The following is a 24,599-nucleotide window of genomic DNA, read 5'->3' as shown; positions in this document are numbered from 1 at the left end:
CCAAAATCTTCACATCAGATTAAGTGCTTTTTTTTTTACATCTAGAGGCTCCAAAATAACTAGCAGATTACACATTTTAACACAATCTAAAAACAAGAATTCTGTACTTACAATCTCTGTTGTATATACAAAATCAAGCCACAAAACTTCCTTATCATGAAGCTGAAAACCACACTAAGAGCAGTAATACAAGACTAAAATACCAATGAGTGATTTACTCATTTCATTTATGACTTTGTAAGACAAAATGCTGACTAAATGCCAAAATGATGACGGTTAATAAAAGAACAACAGCGTGTGTGACTGAACTCAAGATTTCCTTCGCAGTCATAATCTATTCAAATGCAAAAACAAGTCGGGACAGTTGCAAACTTTTCAAATCATTCATGCAAAGGATGAGGCTAGGAGACAATAAGTTCATGGGAAATGCAATGCTTTATGACAACAGACCCCTTAAAAGGCCTGTTTTGGGGATTGTCTGGAGACCTCAGTGACTGCTGCATACACAAACAGTCATTTCATCAAATGTGGGAGAGGAACAGAGGTGCTGGTATATAAGTGGGTCAGTAAACCATGGCAGTGGAGATGAGACTGTGCCGGGTTATGAATATAAGTTTGTGTGCGTGTGTGTGTGTGTGTGTGTGTGTGTGTGTGCAAGGCCCATCATTCTTGGCAGGGGAACCCCATTTGAAGAATATGGTCATGCCGGTAGGAGAGATCTACAATAAGCTGGCATGTTTGAGGGGACGTGCTGCCAGTCTCCACCAATCTCAGGAGCATGGGAAGGCAAACACAGAGTTGATCTCAAAGACTTCTAAAGCGAGCCGCTTCCTGCCAAAAATCACTCGCACCTGTCCTTCTGTCTCTGCCTCCCTTCCTCTCTCCCTCTCCGCTGCTCCTCCCAGTTTTCCTCTCCCTGTCTACGCTCGATCCCTTCATCCTCTCTCCGCACTGTGAAACTTTTTATTTACTCAAAATTGGAAGCAGCTACGCCGCCTCTCCTCCCTCTGTTTTGACCGGTGCCAGGTGTAAAAGCTCCTGGCGTCATCTCAGTGTTCAGGAACAGTGCAAGGCACCCATGCCAGGGCACTGGAGTCATCCTTCACACAAAACACGCACACACACACACGCACACGCACACACACACACACAAAATACGCTTTTTAAAGAGGGCATGAGGCATTGCCAAGCACTGGCTAGGCTTGCGTTTCATTAGCATTAGATAGAAAGCCTTTCTTCATTCAGTCCTGCTGTGTGTGTGTGTGTGTGCGTGTGTGTGGTGAACTAATGAAAACCACTAAGCAGGCTGGCCTCTTACTGAACTCAACTCAACACACACACACACACCACAAGGCCATAAAAACAAGAGAGAAATAAAAGTGTGAGTGTCCTTGTTATACCTTATTCTTGTAATACTTCTCTCTCTCTCAGAAGGTAGAGGGTAAAGTGTTTACACTTCGCTATGATATAAACCACAGGGTCACATGGTTTCAATTCAACACTTTCTGTTCCTCTAACTGTACAATCCAACCTTATTTATCCTGTCTGACTTACAGATCAGCTGTTACTAAATTTATTTTCCACTACATCTCTCTTTCACTTCTACATTTATCTCCTAGTCGAGGCTGTTTGGTTTCTTTAAATTCAAATTTCTACAACATCTCTAACACGTCAGTCACTTTAAACCTTTCTAGCCTCCCAAAAGTTTGGTGCGGTGGCCCACTCCTCTGTTTGAAAGCCAGGTAGAGATGAAAGCTCGTGATGACTGAGCTCAGATTGGAAGTTACAGTATCGAATGACAGCTAGGAGGACTTAGGCAGGTGCTTGACACACAGTGAATGGAGCCTGTATGGGCTGCTCATTACAGAAGGACATCTGCTGCTGTCCGGGGCCCCCCCCCACCCCCCTACCCCCACCACCAGACTCCGCCCCTTGCTTTACACTGATGCTTTGATGCCCTGTCAGTGTGTGCGTGAGAGACCGGCGGCAGAACAAATTTTAATTTTAATCTGCAGTAGACTCTAAAGAGCGTGATTGTTTGTAAATCATATTTTCCAGCTTGTGATTTCAAAACCTGCTTCATGCTGAATGCCTGAGAAGTATCACATTTTCCAAACATCTTTTATTCTGTTTTCCAAGAACATTATTTGTCTAAGAGTAAGCAGTGTTTTGTGCAATCTTTCTATTTTCTTCCCCCAGACAAAATCCCTTTCAGTAATTCTCACTCACTATATAAATGCCTTATAAAAAATGACGCCAGCCAGGAATTAGCAGCTTATTGTACTCTGCAACAACTTCAATTTTTAAACGATTAATTTGGAAATGCATGGCAACATTCCTTTAAGTGGCCAATTATAAATAACTGAAATTGCATTTGCGTTAAAAGAAGCTTGGCTGTGCTTGTAAAAGACCTCAGCGCTCTTTAAAGGGTGGTAATATTTACACTTCTTTGTTGACTGTCATCTTCTATTACAGAGCTGATGGGCAACTCTCTCTTCTTTAAACACTTTCATGCAAACACTTAGGAGTGAGGGGAAAAAGTCATGAGAGTGCTCACACTGAATTTATAGATATTAATGCAAAGAACAAAGTCACTGAAACATACTGAATTGATTTTGCTGGGAATGTTGTCAGAGAAAATGAATTACACAGAGAGAAAGAGAACAAATGAGAAAAAGAGAGGAAGCTAAAGCGTGTGTGTAAAACAATGTAGAGATCTAAAGAGCAGCTGGCATCATTTGGCAGCTTCTTAACCCTCAGAGCTCAAGAAATCTATCAGAACTAAGTGGCACACACTGTTTGCAACATGTGTGAAAAATTTCACATTATCAGCAGCAGCAAAACTCACATATACGGAGACCAAACAGCTCAAAATCCAAATCAATGTAACATACAGGGCTCTATAAAGCTCTTTAAACAGCCATATGACTCACAAACAGCATTAGGAACCACACACACACACACACACACACACACACACACACACATAGAGTCTCACCTCTTCTTAGCAGGACCGTCCTCACAGTACTCACTGCTCCCATCCAGGCTCTGAGAGCGCAAGGACCCATCTTCTTTGTGGCTGCCCTTTGACCCCGAGCTGTTCAGCTGCCCATTGGCTAGGGAACCTAAAAAAAAAAGGAAGAGTCAAAATGGCTAGTCTGGCCAACATGTATTTTACTGCAGTGGTCAAACGTAACTAAGTACATTTACTCAAGTACTGTACTTAAGTACAAGTTTGAGATACATGTACTTAATTCCAGTATTTCCATTTTATGCTACTTTAAACTTCTACTCCACTACATTTCGGAGGCAAATATTGTACTTTTTGCTCCGCTACATTTATCTGACCGCTATAGTTATTAGCACTCTGCACTAATGAGTACTTTTGGGAAAAGGAGAGTCTGTCCACACACTGAAATTCGCAAGCTAGTATTTCAAGTATTCATTGCAATGTTCCATCCTGCAAGGTCTTCGTCAGGCAAAACAAACTTCTACTTTAGGCACTGAAAGTATTTGTTTTGATGCTAATGCTTAAGTAAAATTTTTAAATGCAGGACTTTTACTTGTAACAGAGCATTGCTGCACTGCGGTATTACTACTTTTACTTATGTGAAAGATCTGACTACATGTGTGGACATTTGTAGGCGTTTTATGGTCCTGAGGCTGAAATTCAACCTGCTGCATAAAAATCCAACATGGGTCTTTGGGGGAATAAATGATGTTCATACTGACAATGTTAATAAAGTCTTCTGTTTTTGTCTTTTGTCTGATGCGGTGAAGAGGATTGAAGATAGTAGCACTTGGATAAATTTCTTTTGATAGATTATGGCAGTTCTGCTTTATTTGAGTGTGAAGAACGTGGATGATGGGAAGGAATACAGAGAGAGTGAAGGGGATGAATACAGAGGAAAAACACAATCACTGAGCTCCTGAGCCAAACAATCATAAGGCATCTGCAGTCACGCTCAAAAGAGTGACACATCATCTATCTAGCAATTGTGACTGAATGACAAACTGACACACGGCCCTTCTCATCCCAATATTGCCACATCTATTGCACCATCTTTGGGGCTAGTTTTCCAGGGAAGGGAAAGTTACTTATTCATTTCCCTGCCCACATACTCCCTTGCCGAATGCAACTGCTGTTCTCTGCTGATGTGCGAGATGTCTACCCTTTGACAAAAAAACAAAAGCCCAAGGCAGTGAGAGAAGAGAACAGATATTGCTGGACTTGACATTCTTAGTGAGCCCAATTGACAGAGCCCTAATTAAATATTTAGCAAGCAACTCAGACAAACAAAACAAGCCCCCAGACAGATTCTTAAATCAAAAGCAACAACAGGCACCAAGAATTCAAATTAGTTCAAATAGAGGGGTGGAAGTCAATGGTAATTAAGGGAGACAACCAAATTAAATAGATATCATAAGGCTGGATTTCCTCATGGGCAGTTTGTGCAATTCCTGGAACATGTTATACAGGCCTGTCTAATACAACAATAGAGCGTGAATGAGCAAATGTATCGGGAAAACAAGTGGGGGTAGTTCAAAGCTTTTCAAAGTTGCTTTTTTTTTTTTTTTAAGAAGTATAATGTGGGCGCTGCCAAGAAGACTGCAACCAACTGAAGACAGAGGGGCAGTCACGTGTTTAAAACTGTGCTGCTCTTGCCAGCTGAGATATGACTTTGCAGAGCTGAAAGCTGAATATTTATATCAGTGAGTTGAGCAGAGCTGCAATCAAAAAGGTTTGACATTGACAATAATTCAGAGCATTTTGCCCGTTTTGACCCGTTTTGACAAGTATTCACGCCCGGCTGATCTTTGGTATGGCAGGTTATTAAATTATTCACGTTCGTTTTGCAAAAACAAAGCGATGACTCATTGAACACTCAGGCTTTGAGTGTTTAACTTGGTTTGTTTAAATAAGAACGCTGCTGTCATGAACCCTGTCTTTCATCGACGCTTTCGCACCGGCGTATCACTTTCTCATTGGATGGTTCTTGGTTCACTACCTTCCATACACTCCCAGTGAAATTCCATTTGACTGATACTCCAGAGGGATGTGTCACTCACGCTGCACCGCAAACTCCTAATAGCAGGTGTCAAAAAGAGGAGATAAATTAAGATAATAACGACAGTGGAGCATAGGTTAGAATAAGTGGCAACTTGAATGATATCCTGTTAGCGAGGGGGCTACTGTCGAACAAGCCCAGGCATTGTGTCATCTTAGAAAGATGGGATGAGGACTGGAGTAGTGAGATCAAATGACAGTGTAGGAGACAGGATGAAGATGAGAAATTGTGGAGCTGGTAAAAGGAGTATTCAAACATATGATTTAACTGATTTTGTAAATGTGCTTTGGGCTGAATAAGCGCACGCACACACACGGTCACACTTTCTCATTATTGCACAGATACACGTGCTGTTAGTTTTTCTCACACACGCAGGGGCAGGTCAGTACCTGAAAGCGGAGGTACAGTCATCAGCCACACATCGTTGCGGTCACAAAGTTAACAAGCGCCGGCTGAGTAAGGCCATTGCACTGCCGACAATGCTTTATGTTAAGAGTTGGAGAGCCTGTGAGTCTATAGGCCACGGATGAATCATTGCCTTGTAATCTTTTGGTTGGCACGAAGGGCTTTCATCTGCATGCTTTGTATTACTCAAGAGTTTCACTTTTCAAGCGAATGTACAATTTCAAAAACAGATGAGACAGATCAGTTCAGTTCCAGTACTTAATATATGACCATGTAAATTGGTTTAAAAAAAGCAATCTTGGGAGAACTGACTAAATATGGTAATTCGCTGACAAAGAGGAGATGGCGAAAGGAATCTGATCATGACTTTTGGACAAAATCTTTTTTTGCAAGTGAAACTCGCGCTAGTGTTAAAAAGGAACTAGCTCATTAGCTTTAATTGTGCTCCGAAAAATGACTGACGCTTGATGTCCCCGTAGAGCGCAAACAAACAGGCAGAGGCCCTATTTACCACCGCCGCCCCCCCTCCTCTTCTTCTCTCCATCTATCTCCCCCCATTCCTCCGAAGAGTTGTTTGACATATGCTGGTTGCACATGAGTGCCCATCTGAGGGGCAGAGCCTGGAATCTTGGGAAGGCAGAGGGGCTGGGGATGGGCGAGCGTGGCAGACAAGCAGGGAGCCGAGGACCGGCGCCTACCCTCGAGTTTCCTTGTGCTTGTGGAGGCCTACCACAAAGAGGCAGGAGAGGTGGTGTACTGAAAGTCTCGAGAGAGAGAGAGAGAGCAGGAGGGAGTGAGCGGAGGTACGTAGCATAAGATGGCGTATTACAGGGCTGAGAGGAACCTATTAGCGTGAGCCGCGGTAATATGTGGTACTATAGCAGAGACGAATCATTGAAATGTGAAAGAGTTCAATGCCATATAATGGTAATCTGTCTTTTCACTCACAAATAAATAAACAACTCTGCACAATTAGAAATCAAAACTCAAATGTTATACAAAACTTTAATCTCCCTTCCCCTCTTGTAAATATGAGTACCAAGATACTATTTCATGCCCTTTTTTTTCAAGTAATCCTCTGTGCCTCTATACAATTAAAACTGCAGCATAATATAAAAAGAAACAATGGGTAGTTTTATTTTAGGGAAACTCCCAATAGTCTCCATTCCAATGTTTTTTTTTTCTTTGAGAATAGAGGCAAATACTAAAAGTTGACTGCCTGGCACGCAGATTTGAAATAGCCCCAAATATATTGCTCTTCTTTCCAAAATGGACCTAACAACACTGCATGACACTTTACCACAAGCCAGAACAAAAGCATATAACAATTTTCAATTCAGAAACATGGCATCTGCTTTGTGCAGTTCAAGGCTGTAAATCTAAAGCATAACGGCAAAAAAAAATGGGATTCTGTAATGGCTCTTGCTGTTGTTGGAAAAGAGCACGAGAGGACGGAGTAGCATGCAATCTCCTTTACTTAATGTCTAAACTCTCCCTCTTTTGGCTCTTTTATTCATTTCCTTTTACCACTCCTTCTATCCTTCTCTCTGCTGGTATTCCTTCATCCGTCTTCCTCTGCCAGGTGATGCTATCACCACAGAGGGGCCCACATAGTGTTTTAGCTGCCACGGCTGCCACTCTGGTCATGCGAGGGGCTGGCAGCATGGGAAATGCAGACAGACAGCGGAGTGACAGCAAAGTGAGTGCTGAAGGAAGGAGAACGACATGCATAAAAGCCGGTAGGAGCGGCAGGTCCTGAGGTGGCAGACAGGCAGGAGGAGAAAGAGAGGGGACAGTCGGAGAAATGGGCAAACAGGGAGCCCTCTCTTCAGCCCCTCCTGGTTTTTGGCCGTCATCCAGCTCCTCCATCAATAGCACTCAGGGAAATGGAGAGGGAGGAAAAGAAAGGATGGGAGGGGAGCAGAGGGAGATGGGGAGAGGAGGTAGAGTGTGTAGCGGAGGGAGATGGCGAAGCAAAGGAGGTACAGGAAGAAGGTGAAGCTTCGGCAATACGGAGAAACGGAGAGGAAGGGTGGGAAACAGGACAGAAGGAAGGGAAAGGAAGGGAGGGTGGCGATGGGAGAAGAATGGAGAAAGAGGGAAGGAGGGGTGACAGATTTTGTGGATAGTTAAGACAGACGGGAGCAGAGGACAGGAAGGACAAAGCGAAAAAAAAAGGGAGATGGTGAGAAAGAGGGAGACAGAGACGGATGGAGGAAACAGGAGGGAGAAAGAGACTGTGGTGAAGGGGGGTGGGGGGTGAGGGGAGGGGGGGGGGTTGGGTGCAGATACGTAATCGAGGAGATTGAGCAGCAGGAGGGAGAGAGGAGACAGGAGCTTGCAGAGAAGGCAGTAACCAGAGTCCTATTGATGTGTAATGAAACCCCGCATCGGGGGAGAGACAACCGGAAGGACAGACGGATGGATGGAGGGGAGATAGGGATGAGGAAAGGAGGGGAAGAGGAAGAGAGTGAGGGAAGGGCGAGTTGGTGAACAAGCGGAAGCCGGGACGCAAAAGGGCATAATGTCATTTTGTTAAATAATGCAGGGAGCGAGCGGGAGAAGCAGGAAGTGTGATGGACACAGAGATGGACGGCTGCCAACAGTGTGAGGTAAAGTGGCTGGGGAAGATGGCATGATTGCTGGTTATGGGCAGGGAGAAGGCTGTGTGGGTGGGGAGATAGACTGACACACACACACACACACATACAAACACACAGACACACATACAGCTGACTGACAGACTGCCACCCCCCCCCCCCTCTAAAACAGATAGCCACTGCTGCCACATAGACACAGAGGGGAGGAGGAGGAGGAGGAGGAGGAGGAGGAGAGAGGGAGAGGTTGGGGATGGATGGAGGAATGCGGGGAAGGAAAAGATGGAGAGACAGATGCCTGGGGAGGGAGCAAATGCTGCTTTTATGAGGTTTACAGACAGGTATTGCTCTAACCTCCTTTAGTCAGGTGACACCCATTTCTCAAAATGGTGGAAACATACTGAGGCAAAAACACTTTTCTTTTTTCTGTGTTTAGTAATTAATTTTTTAAAACAAAATTAAAAATTCTCTTTTCAGGTATTCTATGGACTAAACTTATTAGTCCAATTAACTGATTAATCGAGAATGTAATATTCCATAATGATAATAATCGTTAGTTGCTGCCCCGTTTTCAAGTATGTTTTAATAAATTTGTAAAAAATGTTTTTATAAAACAACAATTCCATCATAATTTCTCAGAAATTCTTTCTTAAAATTGCTAATTGCAAAGAAATATGAGAAGCTGACACTAGCGGATGTTTGGCATTTTTGCTTGACTTCAACAATTATACAATTATTAAAAATTTTCCTTGATTAAACTAATCAATTACCAACTAATTGGTTAGACATGACATGTTCACTAATCCATCACCTTCTAAAACCTGTCTAACACATGAAATGATCAGGTACATACGTGGTCTGATTCTCCAAAATGGCTGATGGTTTCACAATAATGCCTGTGTGAGACTGAAAACTGTGGCACATGTCTGGCCCCAACGTAAGCCCGGACTCTCTAACCCAGAGTCCTCTAAAACAGCAGGGGCTGCCCATTCAGGATGTAGCACACGCTGAGTGTGATCCTCCAAAATGGCTGACAGTTTCACCACAACGCCTATGTGAAACGGGAAACTGTGCCGCTTCTACAGCCTCCCAAAGTCTCGCTAACCCACGGTGCTCTAAAACAGCAGGGCCCGTCTATTCAGCCTGGCTCCCTTTTGTGTCGGTGCGAGCTGCTGTCGTTACCCCCGGTGCGACGGGCCGCCGACGCTTTCTAATGAGTCATTTTTATTCAGGCGATAAGGTCAGCTACCCGCGGCGGCTTAAAAGGCCCTGAGGAGCTCTGGAGTGGCAGCTATGAGATGCCAGACAGACCAACAGAGATACACTGGCAACAGGGAGGGGAGGGGGGCACTCAACACAGGCATAGAGGGAGAAATAAAGGTGTGAAAAATATATAATAAAGAAATACATAAAAAAAAAAAAAAAACAGGGAGCTAGGTATAAAAGATAAGCTACATTTCAAAAGAGACTTCCCTTCTGTCTGCCTGCCTGTCTCCACTTCTGCCTTACGGATGACTGGCTGGCTTCCTTGGCTGGGCGTGAACTTTCAGAGGCTTTTTTTTTTTCTCCTCCTGTTTCCTTTCTTTTCGGTGTCTGGGTTGTGTTAATGTCAGCTGAGAATAGCTTCTGAGGCACGTGTGAAGTTCAAATCTCCGCTGTTGGCTGGCTGAGGGCTTTTTTTTTGTGTGGGAGCACCAGTGTCAAACAAAGCCATGGTGGCAGCTCAGTTCAAAACAAGCTGTTCATCCCCCCCCCCCCCCCTCTCCGTGCTCTCACTCTTCTCGTGTTGTTTCAGGTTTACACAGCACAACAGCAAAATCCCTCAACTGCTTCTGTTGCCAGCTTCCACCTGGAATTGGATTTCTGTCTAACTAAGCAACTTCAAGTGTGTATTCAAGTCAGTGTTTGTAATAGTCCATGTTTCTAATAGTCCAAGATGGAAAAGATTAACAACACTTTTTTCACAAGTTCTCTTTAGTGTGACCCCATCAGAGTCCCTCTGTTTGATGTATAAACAACATTTCAAACCAAATGGGAAATATTTTCAGTTCAAGGGTTCCTTTGAGGATTTGACACTGAACCAGCAAAGTGAAAGACTGCAGCTCGTTGCCCACTGACCCACAACAAAAAGCAAATGAGATTCCTTGATCATTTGTTCTCGTTGGATTCTCTGTTTTTTAAGTGAAATCAGGTCCCATCGTCAAGGAAAACAAAGTCTTCGCTAGCAAACAGACTAATAAAATTGTTGCCCACAATTACAGGAATGAAGAGCTAGACTTTAAAAGTTTAACGTTTGTTTTAATTAGTGTGTAACAGTGATTTGTATAATTCTGGAATGAGGTCAGATTGCTTTATTTCCTGTTATTCACCTATTTAATAACCTTAATATTATGCTGGTAAAGTGGACAGCTACAAATCTACTCATCTGATACTTATATCATCCCAGCGAGTGGAAGTATGCTGCTACAGGTTCCATGCATTAAGGATGTGGATATGGACTCACCATTGGAGTTTGTGGTGCCGTCACCATCCAGCTGCCGTTTCTGTGCAGTCCTAAACTCCTTTAGGGAGAGGTAAAGCACCTTCCGCATCACCCGCTCCTCCGACCACGGGATCCCATCACTGTCATCCTGTGGAAACATCCGACAAAAAAACAATGGGTCAGTATTATAAACTATCATCACACACAGAAAAAGTGGGTTCTTTCCCCCATTAAAAAAAAAAAAAAACCAAAACAGTTATGCGTGTGTTCCTGTTCTTGTGGGAACAGGAACACCGGGTTTATCAGCTGGTACTCAGCTGATAAACACCTCTGAATTATCACGCTATTTTTGAAAAAATCTGGCAGACAAGACAATGAGTAGCCCATTAATATAGGCTGCAGCCTTGCAAGTTGGACCTGTTTATGCTGAGCGTTTTCCTTTGTTACTGTTGTCAGACAACAGCATGGCCATAAAAGTGTGACTTGAGGTCAAGGTTAGGAAACGCTTACAGGCCAGTTGTGTTGAGATGTGTGTTGAGTTTCAGCACAGTCTGTAAAACTGTTACCTTCTTAAGACAATTAAGAAATGCCACAGAGTTACTCTGTACCTTTCTGCAATATGAAAACTCTCTAAAAAACTGCCTGGAAAAATAAGCTTGCTTCATGATATACCACACCAGTAGATACAGCTAGTTAGCATTTTACATGGCATTTGATGGTTGCTTTTTAACCATTTGTCTCTTAAAATAACAATAAAATACGGAAAACACAAAGATGTTGTATTCAGTGGGGAATTGCATGAAAACTTATGATGGCTTTAGTAAAGAAAAACAGACAACAAAATTCTAGTATAATGGAGAATCTCACTATATCGTGACATTGGCATGACACAACATTAGCATAACATAGCATTAGCTTGCAGCAAGACACAGGGCGACACATTAGCATAACAATGTGCGAAGGACGGCATCCACCGCACAATGCCGTGATAGGAGAGTGTTATGGTGATGAATAGGTAGGAAGCAAATGAAAAAAGCATCATGGGACTGCGAGTTCATGTGTTGCTAATCTCTCCCAGCGAGACCGAGACAGAAGATGTTATTGTCGAAGAGGGTCACCAGAAGTCACACACACACACACACACACACACATCCTTTTCCAAGACATGGCCATTTTTTTCCAGTCAGTTTCAATCTAAGCAACAAACCCATGACATCAGCCACCGCAGCGAACATATAGCACATCAAAGCCACAATTTATTCAAAACACTATTGCTTCTATTGAGAGTTTTAACAGCTTAATAAAAAAATATTCCCCTACAACAAGCATTGTTAAAAGGGGTCTTTAGTGAGTGTCCAACAGCAATAACCATACTTCTCTCTCCCCTCACTCCCCTACTCTCATTGCTCTGGCAGCTGTGTTTGATGTCGAACAACGCTAATGACTAAAGGAAATGAGATTAGGACATGAGCAACAACAAAGAGGTATTAATAAATAATGGAAACTGGAAATAGCTCTTCTCTAGTCAAGCCACAGGGCGAGTGGATTTCAGCTGTAAGGTTTGAGAAAACACTTTCTGTCTTTGTGCAAAAAGCTAATGCATGCTAATTATCGAAATTTAAAAAAAAAAAAAAAAACATTTCTGATCCTGTCGACTCATCCCGGCGAGCGCACGCTTCCCTCAGTGTGAGTCAAATTGTAACGCAAGAGGCAAGAAGTGAAAAGCAACTTGTGTGGGAGACTGTTCTGATCATCCAGTTGACTCAGATCATTTGATTTGGCTTGGCTACGTGGCTGGCGGACATCACAGTGACAACGGCGGAGGAGTGCATTAAAAAATCTCCACCTCACACAAAAATAATTACTCCGAGACGTTTTATCGCTGCTGTAATAACAAGATAACAGTCACGGCGATCCATTAAGAGAAAGCACTCTAAGAAAAAGAAGAAAAAAAAAAAACAGGTACTCGGGCGACTGTGGTTGGGGTAACAGAAACCGAGTCTGTGTGTCTTTCTTTCTTTCTGAGTGTGTGAAAGAGAGAAAGTTAATCTCATCCTAATATTATGCATCCTCCCACAGAATAACATGCAACTGAAATGACTGCTGTTTATAAATATCTTTCATTCAGAGCTGCCAATCCTGAAGATACTTTATTCACACACAATCAAACATACAAGATAGAAATGTTATAATGCATAACATATACTCTCTAATCAGGGCAGACTGGCAATTATCGCATTATCAAAAGCAGGTGTGTGCAAATGTGTTTAGTTCAAAATTCATGACAATAGATTTAAACAAAAGTCATGTTTCTGAACCTTTAGTGCATAAAAACGACCACCAAAAACAGTCTAATTCTGCAGAAGGTCTTGGTGCAGTGCTTCTCAGTGGGTGGTTCCTAAATACCCCACAGGTGGATGAAAGACAAGTTTGCAAGCAAAGAACCACTTACTTACGGGTGAACATGGTTTACTATCTCCACGCAATTGAAAACTTCTAATAATCAAACCAAAAAAAAAAATATTACGACCTCATTCACTCACTTCATTCATTTCACAACTCTTAATATATTTTGACAATATTGACAAGACTGATTTTCCTTGTTTATCAGGCTTTTGTGGTTTTTGTCTCTTCAGCAGATAAAAATAAGCTTTTGCAGAATTTTGTTTTGATTTCCCAGGTCTGCTCTGGGGCCTTGGGGATGAGGTCTCGGCAGAGCTGAGGGAGGAGGAGGAGGAGGAGGGGGGGACAAGATTAAAAGCTGGGTGTCTGCACATGATGGAGCTGATGGGTGACAGCCACGTCTCCTTGCATACAGTAAACATGCTGGCACGTGCACACACACACACACACACACACAGACACACACATACAGGCGAGTGGACCGTTCAGTGCACCGATGCTTTGCAGCCTCTGACAGAGGTTGATGGGGTGTGTTTTGTGTGTGGCGTGCAGTCCCTCATTACACTGTCACACGTGAACGCGGGTATACACACACACACACACACACACAAGCGAGAAAGGTAGTGCAAGTATTCAATTATACCATTTCATTTTCTCCTGTAGTTAATGTCACCTAATCCATTCTGTGTGTGTGTGTGTGTATGCGTGTGCGTGTGTGTGCGTGTGTGCAAAAGCCTGCCAGGTAAGCACCAATTACCTAGACAGCTCACTGGCACTCTTTCCCTCGTGGTGTGGCACAAGGCCAAATGTACACTGACACACACACACACATACACACACACACACACAGCATTGACATTATATCCCAGGGTTATAAACTTTCACATATACAGCTTCTATGGCATCCATATCTCTACCTGAAACACACAAACACACAGTTGTACTGAGAGAGAGAGAGAGAGAGGGAAAAAAACCTCCCCTCCAAAAACTGAGCTAAACTTCATCTGCATTTCTTTTTCTCTGACTTTCTCTCGTTTCCTCACAGTTTTTGGCAGTGTGCCACAGATATTTCCTCCACTGTGTGCACATAGCAACAAGGTCTAGAAAAAAAGAAAAAGAAAAATAATGCCGACTGACTTTTTCATCAGCTGGGAGAAAAACAGCCGAGTGTTAAAGCTCCGCTCGATTACAGCTGTTTCACCCTGAAACCCAAATAATAGTTCTTCATAACTTCAGAAGAGCGGTTACTGTAAATGGGTTTTCACAAGCTGCAGGTGAACTATTTGTCTGACCTCAGAGGTAGTTTGCCACCTGTTTTGGGCCAAGGTGTTCCTCTACTTTCCCTAGAAATTTCCAGTCACAAATGCTAGCTCCTGTCTGTGTTTTCCAGGTGTAAAATAAAAAAAATGACGGACACAAATCGCATGCAAAATCCCTCCGCAAACATTCACACTCTGCCTGCCGGAGGGTAAGTGTAGCATGACAAAGGAAGGGAAACATCCCCTCAAATAAGCAATAAAACCAAATTGTGTCACATCTCAGTTTCTCAGTCAGACATTGCTGTGTATGTATGCAAGTAAGCATGTGTGTGTGTGTGTGTGTGTTTCTGAGATATTGCCAGAGCCCTTTAGAGACAGCTCTTAGACAGAGCAATGCCAGCCGAGCGCTACCTGGCACTGACACACACATCTACACCCCGACCAGCTCCCATCAGGCTAGTGGAATCCCACTAATGAGCGCAGGGACCTTTTCTGTGCACACGCTGTGTGTTTGTGTATATGTGTGTGTGTGTGTGTGTGTGTGTGTGTAGCCAAGTGATGCGTCAGGAACGCTGTATGCCTACTGTCACCCAGCAACCCCACCCCCACCTGCTTTGGAATACACAAGTAATCCAACCTGCGAAAACCACACAAATACACAGACAGACACCTTTTAGGCATCCAGAGGGATAACTGTGCTTGAAAAGTATGCCAAATAAGATCATTACATCTCTCGCTCTGCTTCTCTCTCTCTGTCACACACGCGCTGCAACAAATCAGACATGTAGAGCGCTTGGAATATATACCAACGTAATACCTTTCCCGCTGGGCTTCTTAAAACACTTTACCCCATGAAACTATGAAATATCACTGAACACAGGTACTTGTAAATTTTCCTGACATTTTTCAGGAGCATCACAAGGCTTTAAATCTTTTAAAATATAATGTTATCTTCAGGAACATGAATTATTTTTACATATTTTACATCAGCTAAAGATTCTGTTTATTTGCCTGCTTCATTTTTTTCCACATAATGAGTCATTCGGAATATTTTGTATGACTACACCAATATTACATTAAAAATATGCACATCCATTAGAGCAAATTTACTGAGAAAACATAGTGAATAATATCTAGACATAACATTTCCGCTGGACAGAATTTTGCCAACAACAGAACAATTACAGCCAAGTGGAATAAACAGAATTTTGAAAACTGTTTCAGGAATTGAGCAAATGCTGCAGCAACAGACCGATGTTAAGAAGTCAAGAGGCTGAGCGGGATTAATCTATCACTGCATCTGTATCTGTTCATCTAACTAGATGAAAAGTGGAACTGCTTGCACATCATAACCCCATCTTCACTCACACATTTCTCTCTCCAACACATGCCAAACCAATAACCCTGATAGTTGATGAAGAAACAAGTCAATTTCATTGGATGTGTGTAATACTGGCTGAAAAAAAAAGACCCTGGATGTAGTGTTAGATACATGGGTTAGAGGAGAAACAGCAATAAAGAGAAGCATTGGCTGTATCATATGTCCATTTTAAAACTTTGAAACTACAAAATGACATTATTACCATCAAAATCACATTAACCGTTCATCTGTTACATTGTTTGGACTGATGTAGATGAGGAAATGAATGGAGGAAATACAAATTTCCTCAGAGACTGTTTAATTCCCATACTAGACCATATCATACTACAACAATGGATACATTTCACAGCACAAAAACATGCTGCACACTAGTTTTCTTTTGTGGTACATTAGTATGTTTTGTTAGCAGAGCATAAAAATAAAAATAAAAATTCAAAGCAGCACTTTGTTACCAGCATTTTGTAAGATACTAAATGAAAACCTAAGTGAAATTGCTTATTGCAGCATTCCCTGAAAAACACCCACTGTACCTTTAAGAACATCACAGGGTCTGTGTGTAAAAGTGTGACAGAAAGCCGAGCCATGCTAACGTCATCTCTGCAGCGTATATGTGCCAGTGCCTACTGTACAGAAGAGATGGAGGCCACTGATTAAATAGTAGTTAAAACCTGTTTGCTAATATTTGTGTTTCAGTATTCATTCATCAGTTAGGTGGCCATTCTTTTGATTTGGATTAGATCCATATGCTACACATAGTCAAAATGTAGGTATTCATCCAACACTGCTACACAGAAAGCCCACATTTTCTTTTCTTAAAGAAAAAAAACGTTTGTGCCGACGCATGTATACACGCACAGAGAGAATCTGCATCTACGTACATCTACTTTCAGTGTGTGTATGCACGTGTTCACACTAGATGTTCTAAAAATATCCCAGCGCTGTGCTGCTGCCGACTGTGCGGATGTCATGGCAGAGGAATGTGGGCCACGCGCCAGCCGCAATCTGCTCTACAAAACCGGCCCAAAATCTGTTATTCTAACACACATTTCCCCTTAGAGGCAGGACAGAGAGATGGATAGATGGATCGATGGAGGTGAAATGTTATTCTAACAAAGTCTGGGTTATTGTATCCAGTAGTCAGGACAGTGTCCCTTTCTCCTCTTCCTTCCCCATCTTGATCTTTCTCACTCTTTTACCAACACATGGGCCCCAGATGACTGGCTGCAGGGATATGTCGACCAGGAGTTCACAAGTGGTACAGATGACAGTGATAGCAATTATTTCATTTCCAAATATGTCACTGTAAACTTTCTTAGGGTCATGACCAACCATTTGTGGATTACAGATATTTCAAGCATCTTGATTATGACCCTGCAGTGAAACAAATACAACTGTTAAGTATTAAGGCAAGCCGAGACAATGCAGCAAGGTCCAAATTATGCCACACCACAATATTCAAGGGTTCTTCAAAGTAATCTTGTGAGTTAAAGATGAAAATGCTAATTATATTGTCTAAGCAGCATGTTTGAGATGACGTGATTTATTAGAAAACTCAAACTACAAACTTGGGAACTCTGGCAGTTTTTCATCCATAATTAAAAACCATCAAGTACTTTCAAACCCGCTACCCACTGCTGGTGTAAATGACAGCTACTGCCCCACAAAGAGGCACCCCGCCACTGAGAAACAAAATCTTACATCTAATCTTACATCAGCATGATTTGCAAACAACAAAGTTAGTTCCCCAAACTCAACCACAAAAGCATGTGTTGGCTCCCGAAGCTCACATTCCAATCCTAAATACGTCCTGGTCCCCACGTCCCTTATAGCTTCAAGTAGACCGGATGCTGAGCTCAGCTTGGAGCTCAGAGAAAAGGCAAACGGAACGAGGTTGTGAGGTTACTGGGGACATGAGGCCCTATAGAATCGCCTCATTACACCACAAGCTCACTGCATTGGAATGCATGTGTGTGTGTGCGCGCGCTTGCAGCTACAGGGCCCTCCCTTCAAACTAGAAAAGAGAGGAGAGGAATTCCACAAGGGCTGAGGGTACCTCCTGCAAAACTGTAAACCACTTAAAAATACTTGTGATGTCCCTCTCTCTGCCATCTGCTTGTGAGGTTGGGTTGGCTTCCTGGCTCAGGAGCCAGTGGGCGGGGTTGGAGAGGGTGTCAGGAAACTACCTGCACCTGGGTAGTTAAGGCCTCAGCCTATTTGGGTGACTTCCTTGTTAACCTCTTTCTCTTCTCTTCCTTCCAGGCCTGCACCAGCCAGATGGGCTAGGGTTTTGTGTTTTGTTTGCACACATCACGCACACTTCACTCATCCACACTGCATTCATTACTGACCTCTTAAATTGACAATAAATGTCATTTTAGAAAGTTTATTCATGTGTGATTCCCTTTTTTGGTCGCTGACTCTGAGCCAGCTCGTGACAAACTGGGGGCTCCTCCAGGATCAAAAGAACCATTTTGGTAAGAAAAATTTAGTCTTTGTGGTAATTTGGTCTGCTTTTGTTTTTGCTATCTCCTGTGATGATGGGAGTTTATCCATTTGTTTGTAGGCATTTGGTTTTTGGAAAGTCTGGATTTAAGACCTTGTTACCAATTTGGGGAGTACTATACATGAGCTTTGTTTTCTTTTGGGGGAGAGCTTAATTCTAGTCCTTTCCATTAAAACAAACCTGATACAAAACACCAAACTCAAGTGCTACATCCTAATGTGCATCAGCAAAACCAAAAGGTGGACAAACTGGAGCTTCCCCACTCTAGTCACGAATACATACACTCAACACTAGTCTTTAGGCAGCTATTGATGGGGGGTATTTATTCACTGTAAACCAGTGCGTCCAGTATGTACATGCTATTACCTGCAGTTACCTCCAGAAAGCCACGGACGTGATCCCAAGCATATAGCTCTACCCACTTTCACTTCCACTTTATGAGGTCAAACTGAAATAAACTCACTGCTAGAGCTTGTTACCAAAACCGAGTGGGAAAAAATCCAGTAACATAATGGACATCTTGCATACATCCAAAATGCACAATAGACAAGTACTTAGCAAATTTCAACCAAACACAAAACAAAAAAGGAACAAAGGACGAGAAATTTTCTCTTCCCCAGAAGAAAACAAAGCTCATGTATGCTAATCCCCAAATTGGTAACCACGTAGACAAAGTCTAAGTACACAAAGTCCAGACTTTCCAAAAACCAAATGCTGATAAATAGATTGACGAACCCCCATCATCACAAGAGGCAGCAAAAACAAAAGTGGGCCAAATTACCACAAAGTTACATTTCATCTTACCAAAATGGTTCATTTGATCCTGGACGAGCCCCCAGTTTGTCACAACCAGCTTAAGGCTGGACAAAGGAGGAGAGACCACACATGAGTGTAACTAAAAATAGATTTATTGTTCATAACAAAAAGATAAATGACACTAAACACAACCAAAACTAAAGCCAGACGAGTTGTCCACAACTTTCTTGAGCAAAAACAATATAACAAAATGTATAATACACTAGATTTGAGTTGCATTCTCAACGGGATCCGGTCACGTTCTATGTGGATATTCAGTCTAAAATAAGTCATATTTTAAATAGACTTCATGCAGGAAACTTGGACTTTGACATCATCTTTTCTTTCGGTACTTACAAATACAGCAGAACAATGTCTTCTATCTGCAGCCTGGCTGTGATGGTTGCTCCTGCCGAGCTCAGTGTCACAGACACACACACATACACATGCAAACCTCCCGTCTCCGCTGTCAATCATATCAGCTGTTGGCATTTGCATGCTCATACACACCGAATCTATCTGAGTGTGCATAAGTGACAGACTGCCAGCACCATTCAGCCCTGTCGAGCATAAAACGCTGTCAGTCTGGTAAAAGTGGAACAGAGAGAGAGAGAGAGAGAGTGAGAGAGTGAGGGGAAGAGCTTTTAAATGCAGACGGTGACCAAGTTTATTTTGACTGAAAGAAATAAATGCCACAATGCTTTGAAAATCATGTGTGTGTATCTGTGTGTGTGTGTACATGTGCATGAGCAGAAGAGGCCCAGCTGGCTACATAATGAGGGGTTTAAATTGACTGGGCTGCCCACCCACCCTGGCTATGTGACCACCTGACCCCTGTTGTAACCCTTAACCCCCCCCACACACACAGACACACACACAAAACGTAAATTCATCAACCAACTAGAAGGCTGGAGCTCAAAACCTAACCAGCTCTGAAGATTGTCCAGCTTGTACAGTTGTATAGGATGTACTTGTTTGTATTCTAGCTTTGAATGTGATGCAAAATCAATTCAACGCTGGTTAGCTGTCAGGCTGGAAGACACCAGCTGTCTGACCTTTCCACTACCACATGAATACAGCATACCACTTGTGACTGAAAGACAATTGTCTGACTACAACCATCCCAGATCCACACAATAACCAAAATGCGATCAACTAATTATTTGGGCCATCTGTTCAACAAACTGCAGTCACATTTTTTTATTAACTGAGAGAAACAAGCAAACATGATTCATTTGTAGTGTTAAAAAAGTACAAGACAAAGTGAAAGACAATGAGGAAGCCCAAAATATGAATAAAAAACAACACATTCTAATCTTGTGTGGGTTGTTTATCACATTCCTGGACCACTGACTGTGTTTATTGCAGTATTGACAGATCATCTAACAGTACGTGGAAGGAGTTTGTTAAGGTTTGCTTCCTCTCTCAGTGCACGGCATACAGCACCGGAGGAGTATTACAGTAAAAAAAAACCTGGGCTCAAAGCAACTGTTTCCTGCTCATTCAGTGCCACAAAGCACTGGGAATTTTAAGTGTCTCTCATAAAGTGAAATGTTAAAGTAATGGCGTGATATCAGCTTTGCAGCAGTATCTTTGAGAATTCTGCTGGTTTTAGGGCTCAGCTGAGGAAAATTCTTCATTTTCTGAAGTAACATTTGGCAGGTTAAGAGTGCTGACTGTTGAGAAAAGGAAAACAGGAGTCCTGGGCCACATCTGGTCTCACAATATACTAAAATACAGGTCTCGTGGTAGAAAATATAGCATAAAGCAACCCTTGTGTGTGTATATATATATGTGTGTGCTTTTTCTGATCTGACAGGTTGCATAACAAATGGCCCCCATTCAGTAATAACAGCCTCGTTCAACACACTTACCCTCCAACTCTGTCACAATATCACTTTCACTTTGGCTACATGCCGCTGGTCAGAGGTTTGACTCAATTCCCTGCACTACGGGTGCACGCAGACACACACACACACACTCGCTAGCCGTTATCAAGAGGACAGTGAGTTCTGATCGACGGCGCTCCCCAACCTACTGTCATTCATCATGGTAGCAGTGGCAATGGCTCCTGCGCTTCCCCGCTATTCCCTCGAGAGCCTTGGAAGACCCTGCTGCTGATCCCTCTTAACAGAGCTGCATTTCTGACCCACTCACCTCCACACACACCAGCTGCTCCACATAGACAAATGAGACATGACTTCTATAGCAATAGTTTATTTCTCAAGATTCATGCAGCCAAAGGAATATGCTCTTCATTGTCATCCGGGCTATATGTCATCATGTGCAGTCTCTGGAGATTATAACAATCCTTTCACATAATATAAAACCTGTCAGGACATTTATATACTTAGACTGATGTCATCTTTTAATACATGTATCAGTACAGTATGTAACAGCATGAAAATGGTGCAAAGGCACACAATAGGGAAGTGCTGTCTGTGTTGCAAATTTAACTACCTGGTGCATGTGTATGCACACGATGAGTAAATAAAGTCTTGTCCAACAAAGTGCCTAAGGCTATGACAGTCCTAATGGACATTTTTTGAAGAAATGTTATTTCCATGCATGGTTTTTCTACTGTTTTACCACTCAAACAGCAGCTTTAAAGAAATGAATTTAATTTCACAAACTCTCAATACTTTACACTACTTGCATTTAAGTGTTTTGGTTAGATTAAATGCACACTCGGGTCATAAAACTAAACTGGCATGGCGCAAGTGCGTCACCATTTGATTCTGATAAAAACAAAAATTGGACTCAGTTTATTTTCTATGACAGTAGCAATATATTATCAGAAACTAGGTTGCCAGCCTGCAAGGTTTAATCCTTTAAATGTGGCAACACTTGACACATTGTCTAGTATTTATTTGTGTTGGTCTTGTAACATCACTGTAGCATCTCACTAGGGCTGACATAACATGCTAATTACTTATTAGAATGTGGTGTGTGTGCGCACATCCATGCAAACAATGTTTCAAAGCATGTGCAAGTACAGTTACAGTGTGTAGATATATCGTGCCACAGAGGCTGAAGCCCTCCCTCTCCCACAAACACAAGGAGGGACAGGAAGGCAGAAACAGGAAACAGAGTAACCTCATTAGCCTTATGCCTTGTCTGACAGGAACACCCTGCAGGCTAGCAGGCTCATACAAATACAACGAGAACCACCGGCCTCTGGTCAGCTTATGCAGCATCCGTCTGCTACTCATGCAAGATGCCATTTGTATGGAAGCAAGCTGGTTTGAGGGCAACGCCTGAGGGGGACTACTAGAAAGTCTGCCTGTTAGCCTTGGATAGTCAGACTCATCAGACTGACTGCAGGATTACATATGGAATCCAGTTAGGTAAAGCTGTAAACAATCAGACAGGAAGAAGCACACAAGCACCATCACACACGTGCACACAGGCACACTTACACAGCGACAACAACTCGTAGCCTGAGGGTTTAAACTCATTTACCCTTGCAGAATTTTGCACGAGCACAGGCAAGCTGCTTTACTAGAAAGACTCATTAATTCCCCTTTCCACAACCAGGACATAAAAAGATATTGAGCGTGTGAAAAAGGCTGCCACTTGCCCACACAAGTGAAGAGCTAAATGACTGTGTATTGCGAGACACAAGTTAGATTAACCCAAATGAGAACCACTTCAAAAAGCATCTCCCGCTCTCCGTAGAGATGCCTAAAATCCTAAACCAAAAGAGGTTCTCGGCACAAACATTTTTAGATGCAGCGAATGGTGCGAGTGTCTGCTGATGCAAGTGCGATTAAGTCATTAAAAGATCGATATAAGCACCCCTTTGTGTGTTTGTGTGTGCTGAGGCAGCACTCTAGTAGTAGCCTCTGTGAATTAAGTAACAAACTGGTTTTTGTAGCTGCAGAATAGTCGCTTTTCATACCCACACACAACCTGCACTGAATCTGCATTTTAACAGTTTGCATTGTTACATTGGTTCTTCTGCAAGCCCTTGTGAGTGATGTTTACCTTAAAACCTCTTTCTGCATCCCTATACAAACACATTTACCATACATTTATTTACACAGAAGTGTGTTTTAGCCTTAATACATTGACCTCCTTTCAACTTCATTGATAACTTTGCACCTGGGTGCTGACAAAGAGCTGCTGTGTTATCACATTCAGTACAGTAGCACCAGCAGCTTAACACGTGAGACTGACAACAAGGAAGAAAAACGAAAAAACCTTGGTAAGACAGAGAGACACATTCTCAAAAAACACGTAAGACAGAGTTGCGCAAGCAAAAGGAGTAGGAGCAGCTCCTTCACATGCCTGATAAGAAAGAAATGTAGGGCTTGCCTTTTTGTTAGACCATAATGCACCACTCCACCTCTGTATACTATGATACTTTTTCCCCATGCAGTGGTTCTCAAATTCTTTCACATCAAGGACCCCTAAACTGAGAAATTAGACCATGGACCCTCATTTGATAAGATTTTGTCCCAGAGTCCCCCATCTGATAAGATTTTTCCTTTTAGAAGTTTTATTACAGAAAGCGTATTTAACCCATACCAAACCAAAATAGTCATACGTTCTGTCATCGTGTTACTTATGGATGGAATTATAGTGAAAATAAATTATTCCTCTTTTTGCTGGAGACCCCCTACAACCTCCTGAAGGACCCCTGGGGGTCCCCAGACCCCACTGCACTAGTGCATGCATGCAGCCAAAACACTGTCCAGTGTTGTTCATTGAGATGGATGACCACCCTCAAAAGGCCTGGATCCATGCATTCACACTGTTCCATATATGCACGCACGCACACACAGTGACATTTTATATTTAAATTTGACTTTGCATAGTAGCAGAACAGAAGAAAGCAGTGTAACTAGGGGGAGAAGAGAGGAGAAGAGAAAGGAGAAGAGAAGAGAAGAGAAGAGAAGAGAAGAGAAGAGAAGAGAAAGGAGAAGAGAAGAGAAGAGAAGAGAAGAGAAGAGAAGAGAAGAGAAGAGAAGAGAAGAGAAGCACAGTGGCTCCTGTGTGGCCACTCTGGGCCTGGTGCCGGTTGGCATTGGTTGGTATCACCCCCTCTGCAGCTGGTGGCAATATTAAGCCGCCTACTGGCAGAAGGGTGGTGGGGGCACTCGGGCGTCAACTAGCCAGGCTGAAGGTGGGGCAGAGCTCTATGTGTGTGTGTGTGTATCTGTGTGTCCTAAGATGCCCTCTGTTGGCCCTGATGTGTGTGCACACTTGTGGGGAAAGTCACTTGAGGGTAAGTCTGACTTTGTCTATGCAACTGTGTGCACATGCCCTGGGCGTGTGTATGTGTGTGTGTGTGTTTGTGTGTGTGTGTATGTGAGCCAACATGCAGCTGCTTGCAGAGGTAGATGGCGTGAGGATCCCAAGCATAAACAAACCAAACTGATCTGAGATGAGAACATGACAAAATATTGGCCAGGGCTCCAAAATCACTTTTGAAAAAAAAAAAAAATCCAGGCTGTGGATAACCTTGGAATGGATCTTATCAACTCCTAGAAGGTCAGGCTCTCAGGCTTTAACTCCACTACAGGATAATGTACATTCTTCACAACTGAACCAACTTTTTTTTTTGTTGCAGATACACTGCAGTGTGCTTTAAGAAATCACTGTCATTTACAAGATTCCTCAACAGCAGTAAATTTCTCTATTTGATAGCTCTTACAGTTGTAAAAAGATTTTTAAAAAATAAAATTTGGACATGTTAACAT

General features: G+C 42.6%; 1 protein-coding gene across 4 annotated transcripts in view; it reads right to left on the bottom strand.

Annotated features, from left to right (window-relative positions):
* jarid2b (jumonji and AT-rich interaction domain containing 2b) overlaps positions 1-24,599 on the bottom strand; it is a 108,123-nt gene that overhangs the window by 43,730 nt on the left and 39,794 nt on the right. The window contains exons 1-3 of one of the 4 annotated variants that reach the window (XM_067612862.1): positions 11,421-12,486; positions 10,575-10,701; positions 2,999-3,125 (exon numbers count right to left, since the gene is read on the bottom strand). In XM_067612862.1, coding sequence (XP_067468963.1) covers positions 2,999-3,125; positions 10,575-10,701; positions 11,421-11,501 — 335 coding nt within the window. In that variant the 5' untranslated portion in view covers positions 11,502-12,486. Of the gene's footprint in view, positions 1-2,998; positions 3,126-10,574; positions 10,702-11,420; positions 12,487-24,599 lie in introns of those variants that run through there. The other 3 variants (XM_067612859.1, XM_067612861.1, XM_067612860.1) reach the window with 3 other exon arrangements.

The sequence above is a fragment of the Thunnus thynnus genome, chromosome 15 (genome assembly GCF_963924715.1).
Source record: "Thunnus thynnus chromosome 15, fThuThy2.1, whole genome shotgun sequence".
NCBI lineage: Eukaryota > Metazoa > Chordata > Actinopteri > Scombriformes > Scombridae > Thunnus > Thunnus thynnus.
This window is presented reverse-complemented; position numbering and strand designations above follow the sequence as displayed.